General features: G+C 37.2%; 1 protein-coding gene across 2 annotated transcripts in view; it reads left to right on the top strand.

Moving 5' to 3' along the window:
- Nucleotides 1–1,130: 1,130 nt before the first annotated feature.
- Nucleotides 1,131–19,265, top strand: part of CHD1 (chromodomain helicase DNA binding protein 1) — a 57,977-nt gene continuing 39,842 nt past the window's right edge. For both annotated transcript variants that reach the window (XM_018072851.2, XM_018072850.2), the window contains exons 1-3: nucleotides 1,131–1,341; nucleotides 17,880–18,084; nucleotides 19,126–19,230. In XM_018072851.2, coding sequence (XP_017928340.1) covers nucleotides 1,289–1,341; nucleotides 17,880–18,084; nucleotides 19,126–19,230 — 363 coding nt within the window. In that variant the 5' untranslated portion in view covers nucleotides 1,131–1,288. The remainder of the gene's footprint in view (nucleotides 1,342–17,879; nucleotides 18,085–19,125; nucleotides 19,231–19,265) is intronic.

Here is a 19,265-nt window from a genome sequence, read left to right as displayed (position 1 = left end):
GGCTCGGAGCTCCTTGTAGTCGCTCTGCCCTCGCTCATCGCCATTGTTCGCAGGCCGGAGCGGCCCGAGCGCAGGGCAGCGCCCGCCCCTCAGCGAGGGTTCCCCCTTCACCGCCGAGGTTGGGGCTGTGGCGTGTTCGAGGGGAGCACCCCGGGGCAGGCAGACCCTAATCGCCTTCACACCGTTGATTCCGAGGGCGCAACTCTTGATCTGATTATCAGTGAGTTTATACTTGCGGCCCATTTCCCGTGAGCCCAAACTTTCTCTGGGTTCACCGGATACTGACTGCAGCGATCTGACTTAAGATACGCATGTATATGGAATAATTATCATTCCATCTGTGAGATCTTGCTGGTGTGAATTAGTGGGGACTCTTGTGTTAAACGGGACAGTCTTTAATTTTCCTGCTCCTCCCCACAGGTGTATGTAAGCATTATGTATGTACCTGGAAATGCCTCCACTGTGTTTTATGTATGAAATACATTTTACTAAGCAAGCCTTAGCTGAACCTTAATATTTATGGGTTTTTACCTGCGTGTACAAGTAGGCATTTTTTTCTTTAAAATTTAGATTTACTTTGTTCTGAAGTCAATACTATGGTAAAAGTTAAGACATGAGGTATAGTACAAGTATGCAGTAAACTGTTCTTCTCACCCTGCAAAAGCTAAAGAAAATGTAATTTTCATAACAATTCCTATTCTGCAGCTAGTGTGTTGGCAGAAATCACCATCTTCATAGCATCATCCACGAAAAGTTTCATAAAGGAGCATAATGGCATAAAGAAGTGTATATTGGGACCCAGATGGAGTCAGACAAAAAGCTGGACAGGTTTTTTATGCATTTTTTATATTTTAATTAGCTCTTCCATTTTTTTAAAGTGTAGCTCCTAAAAAGACCTGTTTTTTGTTTGTTTTCACTGCAGGAAAAACAATTTTTTTTTCTCAGACAAGAAAATGGTGATAAAATGTATCAGCAATGAACAGATAGCACAAAAAAAGCTGGTTTTGAATTACAGACATGATGTCAAACATGCCCCCTTTCACTGTTAGTGAAAAAAACAGCTTATTTTTGGTATCTCTTTAATTGGAAACATACTTTGAAATTGTGTTAATGTTTTTCTTTACTGTCTTAGGTATTTTTGGAGAAATCTTGAATACCCGGTGAGAACACTAAAGCAAACACGTACAGAGTCTGGAAGACGTACGGAGTACCAAGAAGTGGATTCCTAATATCCACCTTGTAACCTGAGTGGACTTTTATTTATCTTTTCTACTTCTTACTATTTACAATGAATGGGCACAGTGATGAAGAAAGCGTAAGAAACAGTAGTGGAGAGTCAAGGTAAGCACTCACTCATTTCAGTTATTCTTGGCTATATAGTAGGCTCCTATACTTTGTTTACTAAAACTAGTTTATATTTGAACTTAGTGCTAAAGCTTCATGGTTAACAAGTGGATCATAGTTAGGAGGACTGGACATGCTTTCTTACAGGTGCTTCATCTGCTTGTTACATTCACATGGTTTCAGCTAAGAATGGGAATGATCTTGTATACATGTTACATAATAAAGCTTAAGAAGTATTAAAGCCACGTCAGCATCCAACAGAATAGTATTACTCTTCTGAGGAAATAAAGTGTGTGAAGTGTCAAAAGTGGAAACGTTGAATTCAAATGTTAAACTAAAGCTACGGTCTATAAAGTGCCAGGCACACATGCGTAATATGTGTTGTATAAAAGCCTAACTAGACTGTCTCCAGGTGGGGTAGTGGTTTGTTCAGTTTTTGGTGAGGAGTACTTCGTGATTCTGTTAGTCTTCAGAACTGTCACAGTAGTATAACTGCAAGTGCTAACTTTGTATTTGTTATCCGAAGTGAAAGTACTCTTTCGAGTTGTGTTTTTAACTAAAAAAATAAAAATCAGTCCTCTAATGTTGAATTATACTCTTACAGCAAGTGCTGAGGGTTCACATGTCCGGAAAAGCCTGATTAGAACATCCTCGCATCCATGCAGAGTGACAGCCAATTTCTAGGGGTGGAATTAAGTTCTTTTACTAGAATGGTTCCAAGTTCAAAAAGTCCCTCCTGCGCTACAAAGTTTAGATTTCTAAAACTAGAAATATGATGAATGCTAAAGGTTTAAAAGTCAACTTGCAAATAAAAGGTGGGTTTTAGGCTTCTGTTCTAAGAGGCGATTCTGACCATGCTGTTTTTCTGCCCCGCTATCTGTCTGGTCACAGCCTGGTGAACTGGTTAGCTAATTCTGTCAGTCAGAGGGTCATAATGAAAACTAAGTTTTGCAGACTTTGTGGAAACTTCCAGTTGCGTAGAGAGAGATCTAAATTACTGTCTCAAAGAAGTGCAAGAAGAACATAGTTGCCAGCTGATCATGTGCTGGCCGTTAAGCTTGCAACTTACCACAGTGTTTGATGGGCTGGGAAGAAGGGGAAGAAAGAAGTGATTTAAGTGACTCTAGGTGCAAATCGCAAGGATATCTATGAACAGTAAAACAGAAAATACTTTAATAATTCTTGTGTATTTTTATGTCAAGTTTCCTGGTGTACACAGGATTGTCCCAGAAAAACAGTAAACTTTCAGCCTTGTGAATAATTTGTAGGTTCTAATACATAATAATTTTTGAAAATGTCTGCTTTCATAGAAGTTGATATTGTTTCAGTTAGCAAACAAGTTTGAAGTTCTTCTGGTGAGGGGCAAAATATTCCTTGTTACTTAAACCCAACCGAACAACAAAAAATTCCAACAAACTTGAACTTACCCGGGACAAATCTGATGATTTTGTGTGTGAACTTTCTTACTACTTGAAACAAGCCACCTTGCTAAAGATTTGTGGAAAAACTATGTTGTATTGAACTGTGACTGCCCATAAATACCAGTGTATCAAAATTATTTAAAAGCTGTAGCAGTTCAAAAGACTAAACAAGTTAAATGTCATGAAGTTCTCAGCAGCCTAAGGAAAAGTAGGTATCAGAAGGATACATAGTACTCAAATTTTGATAGTTGCCTGTGGAGCGAGACTTTGTCCTTCATCTTAAATGTCTTGCTGAGCACATTTTAAAACTTCAAAAAGATTTAAAATGCAAAAAACTATTTTTTTCCTGGGCTTGTGTCCCTTGTTAACCCCATAGCCTAATTCACAGGCAAGTCTTGGAAAGCTTACTTTCGTGTTTGACATGCATTATCAGGAAATCATTCTTGTAAATGAAATGTGAAAACTTTACATTTTACATGATGGAACTCTGTCCTATCTAACCTAGTTCCATTATTAAAATAATACAGAATATCCTTATATGACTTGCCCTTGGTTTTTAGTCTTTTTTTTTCTTTTTAATTTATAGGTTTCCAGTACTCGAGATGGTTTTCACTCCAAGGGGAGTTGCCTTAGCAAGCTGCAGACAGATAGCTAACTGTAACTTGGGAAGTGTTGTGGTAATTAGCCTTCAAATCTGAAAATGTGAATTTTACGGAATGGAACTAGAGGTCACTAACAGAATATGTTTACTAAGCTTCTAGTGGTCCCATTCCATGCAGAATGCTAGAGAGGGAAGTGGAACAAGTGAAGAAAGCAATTGAGAACTGCTAATGGCAGTAAATTGCAAAGAAGATCAAATTCAAAAATTAGTAGGATAAAAGAAGAGATGAAGGCAAAACCAGTGATAATCTGGGCAGCGGCATTGGTGATAACTACAAGAAGTCTTTGAAAACTTGTGTCAATTTACAAATTTAACACTTTAAAAGTGCAGTAAAGCCATTCACCAGCCTTTCGTGTCTGGTGTAAACTCCTGTGGCTGTCCTTCTGGAGTGACAGTCTTGAAATAAAACCTGATTTAGGGGAGCCACCATCATAACTCTAGACAGTTAAGCAGTGGATCAGGGCTGCATTTGCAAAAATACACAGGCAGAGGACACAGCATCATATTGTTTTATGGAAATAATTATGACTTGCAAAAGGTGTGGAAAGTCTCTAGTATTCTCAGCAGTACAAGGGCTGGAGAAGGTTGATCGTAAACCTTCGACTATGCATGGATCTGCTTTGTGGTAAAGAATGGTAGCTCTCCTTAACTCACTGTGTCTGGCTGTGAAGATGATTTTTTTTCTGAAGTGTGTGAGAGGAATGACCAGTTTGCAATTCTGCTGCACACCTTGCCAGGGTTGCATATGTTCATCTGTCTGCTAGATGACTAGAAAACTTTCCCTTGTTGCAGGTGTTGATCCTGAAGTTCTGTTTTGTTACAAGTGGAAGAGTACATGGCCACACTATTTGGACTTTCCTTGCCTATTTCAGCAACCTCTGAAGCTCTAGATCAGTATTAGAACCAAACATGATGGAAATTGAAGGCTATCATAAACACTTACCTAGTCTTGTTGGTTGGTGTTCTGATTTTTGTCCAATAATCATGTGGATTCTATTCTCCAGCTTCCTGTTTACTTGAAAAAACTACTCTAGTATTTTTAAGTAGCTCAAGGTAAAATATCAAAGGTACTGTTCGTCTGGAGAGCGAGTGTAGACACACAGAGTTTACAGCAGTACTCTGCGAAGCTGACTCCTAAGCGAAGCATCTTTGTATAGTGTTCTTGAAAAGAGCTCCATTACAACCTTCAATATGAATAAATACATTCAAGTTATATAGTAATAAGAAAGCTTAATCAGCAAGGAAGGGCAGTTATGCCTGAACTGCAAGGTAAGTACCAGGTAGAACAGGGACTGCAGCAGTGAAACATAGGTGCTAATTGAATAACAATCTGATTTCCCATCTCATTGCTCTTCCTGTGTTCTTGCAGACCAATGTATAGAGGCCTTGATGAAACCTTCCATTCTGTAGGTAGTAAGACATGTGCTCAGTGCAGTATAACTGGATGGTAGCTACCTGGGGTGTAGTTCTCCCATTTTTGCAGTAAGCAGAGGGCAGCTGCTAACACCAAAGACTTCTACAAGTGTTTGCACACTTAAAAGTCATTGCTAATAGAAGATAGTAATTTCAGTGGGTTTAATTCACTTTGTGGATTGAATAGTCTGTGGACCACAAAAGGTAATTAAGTGAAGACCAAAGACTTTGTCAGCAGGTTTCAATTCGCTATATAAATTCATACCTTTCATAGGAAGGAAAAAAGATATATTAAAAGTCACGACTTTAGGTTCTTGCTTTCCTGAAATGTAATTGGGAGTTAAAACAGAGATTGACCAAGCAGAATTATGCACTGGATTATTTTTGATAGTACTTTAATACATAATAAAAGTCTGTGTATACAGCAAGAGAGAGCATATACATAAAACTATATGTGTGTAGATGGATACTTACTGCACAGGATTTCTCAGATCAACAAAAGAACCTGATTGGTAAAGAAAACTATTGGTAGAACTTACTGTAAACATCTAGTGACTAAAGCAAGCTCCTCACTTCTGTTAGCAGTATTTTTCCCTTTAATTAGCAAATTACTCTTTTATCAGGGGTGATCTCTTACAGAATTGAGCGTACTAAAGCATGGTAAGGTGTCACTATCCAAGTTAAAACATCTTTTGACTTCTTTTTGGAAGAGTTCAGATAGAACATGTATTGAGATATCCAATTAACATTGGATAGAACCAAGTGTGGGTTTTGGTGTAGTGGTTTTTGGTGTGGGCTTTTGTTTGTTTGTTTGTTTGTTTGTTTGTTTGTTGGGGCTTTTTGTCTAGAAACCTTTCCAGCTAAAAAAAGAAATTATAAACTCATGATCCAGATGTGATCATACACATGGTTTTAAGTTTGGCTTTGGGAGTCCTGCTGAGTTTATCCAGGTCCTGGTTATAGTCTAACCTAACTGGATGGCAGATACCTATTCCACATATTATAGATGCAGTTCCACCATTCTGTGAGTTTCACGATTTTAGCTGATGTGAGCTTTTTGCATTCCTCAAAACAGAGTGAGGTTCTGTGAAACAGGCAGTCTATACACCAGACCTATTCAGATGTGGCCCCTCAAGTGGCTTCTTTTTTTCCAGTTAAATTCCGTGTAATACTTTTTTGCTGGTGGTCTGCAAGGAGCTTCTGGGAGAGACATCATGGTGGTGTGTCTCAGTCCAGCTGCATATTGAAGGTGGTTGCTCTTAAGATGTGTGACTTGTGTCTCTCAAAGACTTGCAGTGTGGTTCATAGCATTGTGTAAGTTGGTAGGTAATCAGCAACATTTGGTAGATTGAACATAATACTCTTTGTGCCCTCTGTTTTTTATTGGCAGCAATAAATAACATAAGTCATCCTTATGCATCTAGTCAAACAGTGAAGATTTCTTGCAAAAAAAAAATTAAGAAACCCTCCACTTACATGATATTTGCCTAAAGAAACTTGCTTGTGAACTTGCAATTTTAGGAGTTTGGTACTCTGTGCAGTTCATATTCAAATGCTTACCTGTCTTCAGCTTGTTTGAAAAGAAACCAACAACCAAACAAAAACCAGATAGTCCACTGTAGTCTCAGATGCTTATCAAAGGCCCTGCAGAAAGTAATCTCTTTTTTAGTATGTTGAACTTCATTTTGCATGACTTGGTACTCTCCTGCTGTTCTTGAAAAAGAACATTATTAAGGTAACTTCACCTAATGAATGCACTTAAAATCTGTGACAATAAACTACCTGCTCTTGGATTCATTATTATCCTAGACCTTACACGGGAGCTTAAATGCTCAACCAGTTCTTTTGCAATGTGACTTGTTTAGCTTTCCATTTTAGGATTTATATTTCTGGTGCCTAGTTCCTCATTGTGTGATCTTCTCAGGGGCACCTTTTTTTAAGGGATAAGCTAGTGAAGCTAAACTTAAGACTATTGAAAAGAACTGATGGCTCTGTGTCAGGATACTTGCTTTAAGCCTGTCATCTCCCCAAAACATTCCCCTTTTTCATTTTAAGGGGTGGTAGTTTGGAAAAAAGATAATATTTCATGTTTGTTTTAACCTTTTACCTCTTCTGATACCTTCATTAAGCTATGGTGCTTTCTTTCAAAAGAGTCTGCAAATAAAACTGCATTCAGGTATGCATTTGTTGTGAATATGTAGAGACTAGTCAGAAACAGTGTTTATAAAAAAGAACAGAAAAATTCCTTCAGTGTGTCAGACTTCCATATCAAATCAGATTTGACCTGTGCTGAGTAAAATGCAACTATCAAGGGCTAGAGGTAAGAGGTTTCTTAATATGTCCTGAAGGGTGCTCTTTCTAGATTTATACCTCATTTTGTCAATATGCATGAAACTATAATTTTTCATGTAGAAATTCCATCCTGAGAACTGCTACTCATTTTCAGTGTATACTTTTGCCTGCTGCTGAAAGTTATTAGTGACAGCTGACTTTTTGATCATTGCCGTGGTTTGTTTGCAGGATAGAGAAAAAGTCTCACTGCAGCAGTACTGAGATCATCACTGGTGCTTTATCAGTCACGTTTGTTTCTATTTTCCTTAGCCTTATGACGGTCCACTGTTTCATACTGTCTTTGTTTATTTTGGTGGTTTTTTTGTTTTGGCTTTTTGGGTGTTCATTTTTTCCTTTTCTTTTGAATAAAGTGAATGCAATGTAAGGTTTCTTACTCAGGAGCATGCCATTTTCATATTACCTTTTTTTTTTAATAAGTAATATATTTAATTTGCCTGGAGCTGGAGGAGGGAAGAAGGCTTATGTAATGCACAGAAGGACGACTGAGAAAAGCAGTAATTTCATTTTGAGTAATGGAGTTAAGTGTCTTAAAAGAGCATAAATGGTCTTTATTGGTTAATCTTGGTAAACATTTTTTTACTGTATCTATTTTATTAACACCGCCTCTGTTTTGTAGCCCTGTTGTTTTCATCTACACTTCCTGTTCTAATTTTTATGGTGTTTATAATTTCTTAGGCGCTTTGCTTCTTGGAAGAAGGTAAGGAAAAAAAAAGTTGGACCACCAAGTAAAGTTGGTTAGAAGACATCAGCAGTACAAGAACAGGACAAAAAGACATGATGTGACACAGTAAAATAGGGTGAATTTGACAAACACAGGTTTATGGCAAACATTCTCAGTTAACTGAGAAAGAAGTCTTGTATGCTGGCTATTTGGCTGATTATATAAGTGTGGCTTTTCTCCAGAAGAGTTGAATGAAGAGAAGCAGGTTCCAGCTCTGGACTCTCCTGCAGAGAGACCTTCTCGACTAAGTTAGGAAAAGGTGGGGGAGAGAGAAACGTCCTCATTTATGCTAACTGGCTGAAAATAGCATAGGTTTTCTTTTACTTTCTGGTTTCAATCAGGCTTTTGTTTGGAAGAAAGAGGTGGATACAGTTGCACAGAGCACAGACAAAAAAAGGCTGGTTAGGTTGTACTCAAACTATCTCTCTTACTCTACCCTAAATGTCTACGGCAGCATGGTAAGATAACCACTTTTGTGTTTTGCTGAACTGTTTCCAATAGGATCATCTTAAGCAAAGACCCTGGCCTATACAGGAAGAGGAATTGTCAAGAAATAACACACTGTGCATCTCCTTTTCTGCAAGGGGGACTCTGAAGAGAAGGGACTGGAAGCGCTGTTCCTGAGACACTGTTTATGTAACAGCATTAAACAGCAGGAGACAGCTAATTGTGACAATACTCCATCATTGAGGAAATATGTAATGTTCCTTGTGTCCTACTCCTAGAGATATGATACCAGAATCTTAGTAATTAGTAATGCCAATTCAGGTGATTAATTTTCTGGAGGTCAGTGATGCTGCTTTGCACGAATGGGCATTACTTGTTGCAAGGAAAGTTAGTCAGATTACGGACCCTAGTTAGACTACATCAGCTGACACTTAAAACTCCTTGTCTAGAAAATAAATTGCTTATAGACTATGTTTCAAAAAACACAGGTGTAAAATTAAAGAATCCCATAGGCAAAAGTGGACAAAAAAGCAACCAAGGGTGTTGTAACGATCTCACAACTCTTAGCTCCCTGAATTTATGTTTTAACATCTTTTTTGCAGAGCTTAGGTTCTGTTTCTTTAATGCAAGTAAACTTTCTTGCTATCAGACAGGGGGGTTTTGTCTTTAATGCAGCAATGATTTTAAAAATCAAATTTTATTACAGTGTGAAATGTCTTCACTTATCATTTGGTTTGCAATGGTAGCTTCCTTTGCTACTTTCAGAAAATACACGTTTTCTTATTTTGCACCTCCTTTTCAAGGAAGATAAACCATTTCTGGAATTCTGCTGATAAAAGTTGTTAAAATAAGAGATTACTTGTCTTCAAGCTTTTAGACCTCTCTCAGGGCTATTATGATTATTTTTGCCTTGGTATATAGCTGGCTGCTAGGGTGTCCGCTTCAGCAGATAGGAAAATTTCAGCTGAGTTACTATAAATATGATGAAACTTCTGGATCATGTTTGTCTTTTCCTACAAACTTCAAAAACTCAATTGCATTTCAGAAACTCTGCTGAACAGGCTCTCTAAGTTTGCAGTGATGCTGGTAGACAATGCAGTGTGTTGGGAGTTGTGCGTGCTGCTGCTCATTTTCTCAGTCACATCCACAATACCACGCTTCATGGAAAAAGGGAGAAGGTATTACACCACGTAGTAGTGTAAAGACTTGGAAAAGGACTTGCAGTGTGTCGCAATTCAGTGTGGATGCATGTACTAAAACTGAAAAATACCAAAGACCCCTTTTTCATTTGAAGTCTGTTTAGCTTTTTTTAATAACTCTCTATTGATTTCTAGTGGCTTATACTTCAGTTTCAGGACAGGAGTCTCAAGAAATACTGTCTGTTCACTCCTGCTTGTTTTTTCCCCCTCTCCTTATGAAAACAGAGACTGTTTTAAAATGGTTTATCTGTTCTTCCTATTGGTGGTACTGACACCATAGGGGAAAATAAAGAGGGCAGCAATAAAAATGAACACACTGGTGAGGACTGAGTGTGTTTTCAAAGTATTATAGGTCATATTGTTTCCAGTGGTGTTTGAATTGTGCAAAAATTTCTCTAACTCAGAGCAAGGGTAGGAGTAGTTAAGAAGAAATTCTACAGTTCTGCATATTTTGTTTCTGCCTTCCCCCTTTACTGTGAAGAGATGACAAATGTAAATGCTCTTGAATTCTGTGTATGTAAATGTGTGTACCTTTTCTTAAATAATTCCATCTTTACTCTTAGGCTTAGCATCTAGCATACTAGGATTTAATTTGAATTACTACTCATGTGGAAGAGAGTTGTAGTTAATTCTGCAAAAGGGATTACAGATCTATGTTCATTTTTAATAGGCAAGGCTTGCTCAATATGTCTGGGTTAAGGAGAAATCAAGGCTTCTCTTCCTTGTTTTTTTATCACATAGTGCAGTGATTTCCAAAGTTCTTGTTTTTGCACTCCTATCAATATTTAATCACACATCTTTAATGTATATATAGTTCATTTATAAATTATGTACATGCAGTAATACCTGTACTAGTACCTACATTACAAAACGTACACAAGAAGTAGAAGATTTAGAATTATGAGATAAAGATTAAATAATATTTGAAAATGTTGGGGTTTTATTGGTAAAAAAAAACCTTTTAGCACTCACAGAAAAAATTATGAGGAATATTCTTGTTAATTAAAATCTTGGTTTAACATTTTGTGGTACAGTGGTTTGAAGGTATAGTTCTCCTTTAAGTTTATTTAGGTAAGATAAAAAGAAAATCTTGTTTTAATGACTGACACAGCTGAAGAAGATAGCTAAAGATAAATGGCTCCAGGGGGAAGAAGTGCATTGTTGACTGCGCTTATTAAATCACAGTACTTTTTTTTTAAATCATATCAACTACTTGTGTAAAGGTTTTTCTTAAATTTTGTCTAATAAATTTTCATCTACCTTGTCAATTAGTTCTTACATATTTAAAGCTTTGCAATCCCTCCAGATTAGTGTTTTTAACAAATGGGTTCAAAACCCACTGAAACTTTTTGGAAGATTTTCAAACAGATTAGAAATTTCTGTCTCCTAGCTTTTAAAATGTACAAATACAATAGCATTTATAGGTGACATGCATTGATTTTGGTAATAAGATGACATAATGATGGAAATATTTCCAAACATCTGTTTTCAAAATGCTGTCTCTATAGCATGAGTTTCTTTTGAAAACCAGTTGCTTTTTTATTGTTGAAATGTCATCTTCACCTGGAAGGAGTACACAAAGTTTATTTTTTTCAAAAATGTCTGTTGTGTAGCATGCTACTGGTAACAAATGGATTCCACAGAAACAGTCACTGTATTTGGAACACTTCTTTTTGAAACCAGCAACACTCCCAGAGGCCACCAAAAACTAATATTCACGGTCAACAATGCTTCTAAGCAGTTGAACCTCTCATGGTATAAAACTTTCTTATGGTCACTCTTTATCTTGCCACAAAGTATTGTAAGTACTTTACTGTTTAGTGGTCTTGTTTTCATAAAAGTAAGAACATCAGTGACATCCTGTTCTCTTCTTGCTCCGGATTCTTTGCTGCAATAAATTGCAATGGATGAATTTCATTTGTGCTGCAATATCTATCACCCCTACTAGATTCTAATTTTTATTCCAACAACCATATCATTGCTGGTTACATTTTCACAGTTTTTCCATAAAACTTTTTTTTTTTAATTAAAGAAATAGTTTACTGTTCATAACATAGCTTCTCTAATACATTTCCTTCAGTGGCTCATGAAAAGTAGTTTTTTTGTGTATTTCATTATTGAAAGAGAAAGTAGTAAATACCAGAAGTTGGGACGTGATGGAAGCATCTGAACTTTCATCCAGCTATAGAGCAAACTTCCTACAGTGGATGATTTCTTCTAATACTTGTTTCTTCAGATCTTCACCACTGTTTTCTGTCTGTCTTTCAACACCATTTGCTGACAAAGAAATGCACTTCAGTTTGTCACTGTAGGTTTCCATGCATTATTTTAACCATTTTTACAGTAGCAAAAAGTAAATTCTCTGATGGCATGGGGCATGTTTTTCCCTTTATCTTAGGTAAAATAACTTCAGAATTCAGGCTGCTACACATTTATCATTAAACTAAGTGAAATTTCGTAAAGTGCAAGATTGAATATCACATGACTTAAAACTCTACTGGGAAAAATGAAGGTTTGTCTTTGTGTTCTGGATGGTTAGTTTTCAGATGTCTTGCTGATTGTGATGGCTTCATGCTACCATTGGCCAGTGTCTCAAGGCACAGTATGCATTTAGGGCGATAGTAATTCTTAGCAATGGTGGATGTAAATACCTATCTCAGATAGTCTTGATAATTGAAACTTTTTTTAACCAACTTCTTGTCAGATGCCATTAAATTGTCATTGTATTTTACCTTGTAGTGTGACTGATGAAGAGCTTGTACAGGAGGAAGAGAAGTGTCAGCTCTGCCATTTTCTTTTTCACTTGCACTCACAGTATTAGTGTTACCTTCCACTGTTTCTTTACAGGGCTCTTTTTAAACCGGTTCTCCATTTTGTAAAGGTTAGTTTCATTAAAGCTAAGTAATACTATCCATAAATACACCTAATCAGGCAGAGGCAGTCTGAAGTCCATCTCACTGCACGGAATAGGAATGGAATGATTGGACTGCTGTCGCTGCTCTGAGTTGTGGAGCACAAACTTCCCTCAGGTTCCCACACATGACACAGGGCCCTCAGACTTGTGGACTGAGTGAGCTTACCAGTGACAAACCATACATTAAATGTTTGTAGAGGTGAATTTGTCATTGGGGTTTTTGGGTTTGGGGTTTTTTTTTTATTTCCTGGGTTGTTACTTTGTTGTGGCTTTGGTTTTTGGTAGGGTTTTTTGACTTCATTTGTTTGTTTTAGATAAAAATAAATCTAAATAGAAGTTCCAGTATGTTCTTCACATATCCTGTTGGTTGTCTTGCACACCTTCTGGTTGTGTACACCCCTCTTTGAAGACTGCCTTCATGTTCAGTGGTTTGTCTTGTCAGAGAGGTGCAGGCTGGAAGAGCGGGAAGCTGCTTCTCTTTCAGTGAACACCTTAAGGGCAAATAGTGTAGCTAAAAGATTGGTTCCTTAGAGGATGATAAAGTCTTTAGGTAAATCCTGGCTTTCCTGACATCAATTAGCGGAAGTATGGATTGTCTTTCTCACTAGGGAGGCTGGCTTTCAGAGGTAGATTCTCAGTTAAGTCCTGAGGCAGGGTCACTGGACCCTGCTCTTGTGATAATGGGAAACAACGACTTGTTAAGTTTTGTGCAGATCAGCACTACAGGTGAAAAAAAAATAAAAAGTACAAACAAAGTCCTGGTGATGTTATATCTGCGGAGGCAAAGTGCTAGTAACAGTTGGTCTCTGTATGTTGAATTGATGTGATATAGTAAACTGCTAGTATCTATGCTGAATGGAAGTTGAAATGGCAACGTGTTGCTACAGTGGGGGTTCAGTAGGACTTTATTTTCAGTGCCTTGTTTCTTCGTTATGGACGCAGCTTAAGAGACGTGGGTGGAAAATGCCACAGATACACTTTTTCATTTGTTACAAGAGGAAAGGTAGCTCTTTATTCTCCTCTTTACGCAACTCATCTTCCTTTGTCTCAAATGAGTCTGCATATTCTGGTGGATTTCTTGATTTTTAGAAAAAGCTAGATAGGTCTGTGTTTTTATTTTATTGCTGCTGCTTTTTTACAGGTATTTTGTAAAAAACAAATAAGGCGTTCCTTTATGTCAGAAGCTGATTACTGGTGTGCTCTGGTCTTAGTCTAAAACTGCTTTACATGAGATAGAAGCAGAAAAAACCCAGTTGGTAATCAAGTCTGTTCTTTCTTTCTGCCTTGTAGATACAGAACTTTAGAGATAATTAACTCTTAGGCTGAAAAATTCTAATCAGTTTCTGTTTGAATAGATAGCTACTCCTGTTAGACAGTAGAAGGTTTCAAGTTTTTTTTGTTGTGTTGATACAAAAAGGTTTTCTTTAAAGTGCCTTTACACAAAATATTATCATGAGAAGTGCTAGACAATTTTTTTTTAAAGTAGAAAAAGGAAGAGGACAGTCTTCACCGAGAAGTATATAATAATTTAATCTAGGCATAAACATGTTCTCTTTTGGATCTTTTTAGTGACTTAAGTGATAAGAAGAAAAATACTAATTTTCTCTCTAATAATGAAAATACTTTATACGCTGAAAACTGAGCACTTGAACTCTGTAGCTCTTAGTGTAGGGTGTGTTTTTTGCCTTAGGCTCTGCATCACTGTTACTGTTCATTCAAAGCCTTTAAATTTCTCAAGAGGAGAGTCTTTTGATATGTGCACTGGTGTAGTCCACATATCAAAATTTGGGGATTTATAGGTGTTACATATTATACAGTGCTGCTTGATACTGTCTTAATGGTCTCCAATTTGCCTTTATTGCATATGTTCATGCAGAGTTTACTTATTACTCCACTTCCTACTTCCTTTGCAAACAGGGGCTTTACGTTTCTGAGTTACAGTGCTGTCTTTGTAGAGTTGTAGAGTGCCTCCAAGTCAGTGTTCTGCTGAAGCCCAGGTTGCAACATTGTATGAAAGGACAAGATAAAATAAACAATCCATTTCTAATCCTCAGAGCTTGTTAGTTACTTGTCCTGTGGCCAGTGATCCACAAAGTTCTTCACAATTCAGTAGAAATGAAGCTGTATTTGTTAATCTTACCTGATTTTTTTGTATGCGCTGTAGTTCTCTGAAGATGTCAGAGAGTATGTGGTGCACAAGGGGAAGTGTACAGGCAGAACCTAGTAGTTTCACACATCTGCATTACTTTGGATGATTATAGTTAAAGGAGGCTCTGACCAGCATAGACTAGCCTTGTGTGTTGGAACTCCTGTAGTGCTTTCTAAGAGTTAATTTCAGACTCTTTTTTTATGCATGTGCGTATACTGCTGTAGCATCCTGAGTTTTGATAAATATTTCAGCAAGTCCTTTCTGTTTCCATAGTTTTAAAATTACTTGCTGCTACTTGGTTTGTCTTTTCACCTTTCCTTCTGCTAATCGGATGCTGACTAAGGCCTTTGAATTTCATACTACTGTTTTTTTCAATTCTGTGTACCAATTAGCTGTTAGTCTCTGGTAGACATCCTGCATTGTCCTTCATATATGGTATCACTAGGGAAGCTCTAAACTAGCTGTGGTGAATGTTGCTATTTGTTCTTTGTTCTTGTTTCTTTTAATTTCAGTCCTTTCTCTCCCCATCCCTTTTACTTCTATCTGCAGATTTGTTTTGTAGTCTTGCATTTATTAGTAATGTGGTTGAATTAAAACTTTTACTCTCTTCAGATGTTACTGTGATGCAGTTGAGTTGTATGAGTTTGCTTTGTCCAAATCAGGCCAATCTATTGTGAGCAATTCCAAGGATTATGAAATTGCTCTTACTTTGCTGGTCCTTCTTATAAGCCTAATGGGAATTCATTACCAGAATCCCAGCTTTGTTGAGAGCTAGCTGGCAAAATAAGGCGTCTCTGTGTTTTCTCTGAATATTATATGATCCACATCTGTTGGTATTATTTGACAGAGACCTTAGATGATAGCTGATCTCTTCGTAAATAATAAGATTTAGCACTAGCTAGTTTTTTTGCGTCCAACTCTACAGCAAATAGCATTATCCACTAGACTTTTATTTTCCTTATCTCAGTCCATTTGGTTTTGAAATTACCACTCAATTCTTCCTGGGAAGAACAACAAACAAAACTTCTCATCAGCTGTCTGTCCCTGGAGATGTGCAAGAGCGGTCTGGATCTGGGTGTTCTGGTTTAGTGTTTTAGAGGTTGCAGTCACAGTGCTGGGTGGACAGTTGGACTGGATGATCTTGAAGGTCTCTTATAACCTTGATAATTCTATGATTCTGTCTAGTCAGTGTAATTTTTGCTTACTTATCTAAATAGACTGTAAATTTTATATTTTCTTCCTTGTTCTCCCTCCACCATTGTCTCCTGTTCATATGTTTCTCATAATGTTAGCAAGTTGACCAAGGTGGCTTATTCCAGTGTTAGTTTCCCCATGCTACCTTAGAAAACACTACCTTGTTTTGGTTGCCTCAGGCTCCTTGAGTAATTGAACCTATAGTTAGCACTGTATTGATGTGTGTGAACTATTTTACTGCTGTATGGAAAGCTGACTTAATTACCATCCATATGGCTTAGTATTTTGCACGTTATTATTGTCCTCTTTGAGCAAGTCTTGTCCTGCATGGAGGTATTTGATTCCTTTCCCCTCCTGCAAGGTTATGTAGAATTTACACATTTTTGGTGACTTTTTATCACCGTAACTTTGGCTGGTGTTTACTTGTGTCTCTTCATGCTGAGCTTTTTTCTATTTCTCTTCATTTATAGTTAGTGCTGCCTTCTGTAGTCCCACTGACATTTATGGCACTTTGTTTTGCTGAGAAATGCAGTTGTTTTATAATGGTGTGATTTACCCAGTATTTAAGGTAAGGCGACGTTTGTGTACAGAAACATTATTACAATGAAAATCTCTTTGGACAATCGTCATCAAGTGCCATTAATTTCTGGCACAGTTTAACCTCCAGTCATGTTCTGTAGTGGATGACCTGCTTTATTGGCAGGTCAGGTCAGTGTTACAGCACCATGCCTGAAGTAAGCCTTTGATGAAGGAAACTGGAAATTTGGGAGCAGCCTTGTTGCTTCCCAGTTTTCCTCTCAGCAGGTGCAAGGAAGCCCAGCAGCAGTGTGTTTCCCCACATCTCCCCCTCCAGGGCAAGGAAGTTTCACCATGGTGTGTCTGTTTGCCTCTCTGTCTTTTAGCGTTACCAGTTGCAGATGGCTGATGGAAGTGCAGCCTGCAGGGGTCTGTTTATGAATAGCTTCATTTCTTCTCCACTGGCACAATTTTGTTGGTGCCAGCAAAAGCAGAAAGAGGAGTGGGTTTGCTTTGTTTTGTAGCTTTAAAATGTTGTCAGTTAAGTGTGCTCTAGGGCAGATGATCAGTCTTCCCTCTCCCCTGCCCCATCTCCAGCTGACTGTACTGTCAGTCAGATGAATTGTGCTGGCAGAGACTGGCCGGGCTTTGATACCACTTTTTAACATGTTTGATTCTGCTTCATGTTTACTCTGGTTTTTAAGCGTTTGCAGTCAATGTGTACATAATTTAAAGTTGTTTTGCTATGTGATGTTTCTTTTCTCACAATATCTTTGAAATTAGTAGTATTAGTAGTATTAATTTACTGAGGAATCTTACTGAAGTTTTAACTCAGCTACTCTGTGAAGTTGTTCTAGACAAACAAATGTAAAGTTTTTGAATGGTCATAAAATAAATATTGGGCATTCTAAGTATGTTAAATCTGGTGTAAAACAAATATACAGGTGAAATAATCTGGCAGTTCAAGTGTATGCCAAGGAAAGTGCCTTGGCACAAGTCATACTACACATGACAAATTCAGAATTGTCTGCATGGGAAAATTGTCTTTTTGTTTAACAGAAAAACATGGTCTGTGTAGCCTTTTGGTTTTTTTTTTTTAAGGAGTACTGCTAATCTGAAAAGATTGAAAACAATCTTTAGTTGGACAGGTCTTTATGAAGTAGATTTAACTTAAAATGGGGTTTGATGAAGCTAAGCAAGGATTTTGGAGGGGGTGAAGGTGGACAGTTTGTGTGGGTAAAAAACATTTCTATCACGTTTTATTTTCCTTGCTTAACTCTGCCATATTAATTTGAATGGTTTTGCATTATATTTCCTTTTTTTGGCTTCACAGAGAGTATCTGGTTACACTTTGAATTTTTATATCCTGTATATTTTTAACTTCATTCATCTGAACTTATTTAATTGTCTGCATCCATTTTTGTGCTACCTATATGTCTGGTCTAACTTAACAGTTGACTTATAGGTGAAGCTAAGGCAACTTTTTTTTTTCCTTTTAATCCTGTTACCTTGGCAGTTGTGTAATATCCTACTAACTTGCCATTGCAGCCGATCAGATGATGATTCCGGGTCAGCATCAGGTTCTGGATCTGGTTCAAGCTCTGGAAGCAGCAGTGATGGAAGCAGCAGCCAGTCAGGCAGCAGTGACTCTGACTCTGGTTCAGAGTCAGGCTCTCAGTCAGAATCAGAGTCTGACACATCTAGAGAGAAGAAACAAATTCAATCTAAACCACCGAAAGTTGACGGATCTGAGGTAAAGAAGACACATAAATGAACCCTTTGGAGGAAGGGACGGGGGGAATATTAAAAACAATCTTTCTGTGCAGTTAGTTTCAAGAGCAGTGTTCATTTAAAAAATAAAAGAACATAATGAAGTGTTCTTAATTAGATTTTAACTTGATTGGATTAGTGAATGCATTTCCTTATCTGCCTTAAACATTGGGCAAGTTTCTCATGTGTAAATACTTGAATTAGTGCTTTTAGAATTCTCACATTTTTAAGTATTTTGAGTTAAAAGCCTACCTAAATTTCATCAGAGTGAAGCATACCCTAATTTATTGGAATTTACAGAAGACAAAGACACATGTAATGTTATTTCTGAGATTCTATTTTTACATTGTTTCTCTGGCATTTGGTTTCCTTGTATCAATAATTTACATTTTTTTCTCTAATGCTTGGTTTCCTTGCATCAGTAAATGATGGTATAAAAATGTCAAGCTTACATACAGTTGGCCATCTTTATCAGTAAGTCAGCTAAAGGCAGGAAAAAGTGGTGTTTAGAAAAACCTTTAATCCAGTGGGCCAGAGTTACCTGCATTCTCCTATGTTGTATGGACTTCACTGGAGTATTAGACCATATTTATGAAAGGTAGTAGTTTATTAGTTACCACAAGAATTGAAGACTGTTGAGAATTCTGTGTTATTTTTTTTTATGTACTTTGGTATTACTGTATGAAACAAAAACTTAGCAGTTAAGTGGTCTGAAAGAATTCATCTGTGTCAGTTTAAAACTTAACTTTAAAACTTTTAAATGTTTTACCTTAACAATGCCTACACAACTGTTGCTAAATCGTTGTAGTAATTGCCCTGGCAATTAGCATATAACATTCTGTTTTGCAGAAATCTTACTACTTTAAAAAGCTAGCTGATATTATTAGTTAGTACAGTATTTTGTAATGAATTTTTTAAATTGATAAAGATCAGTCTTAATAGGATGCTACTTAGGAAAAGTGAATATGTGGTAAACTGGATACTCAGTATGTTTAACTGACTTGGCATCTCTATTCCTGTTTAGTTTTGGAAGTCTAGTCCAAGTATACTTGCTGTGCAAAGATCAGCAGTGCTCAAGAAACAACAGCAACAACAGAAGGCAGCCTCTTCAGACAGTGCTTCAGAAGAGGTGATTAGCATAATTTAGATTTTTAAAATGTATAT

This window comes from Manacus vitellinus, unplaced genomic scaffold (genome assembly GCF_001715985.3).
Source record: "Manacus vitellinus isolate BGI_N305 unplaced genomic scaffold, ASM171598v3 scaffold_23_pilon, whole genome shotgun sequence".
NCBI classification, from domain to species: domain Eukaryota; kingdom Metazoa; phylum Chordata; class Aves; order Passeriformes; family Pipridae; genus Manacus; species Manacus vitellinus.
This window is presented reverse-complemented; position numbering and strand designations above follow the sequence as displayed.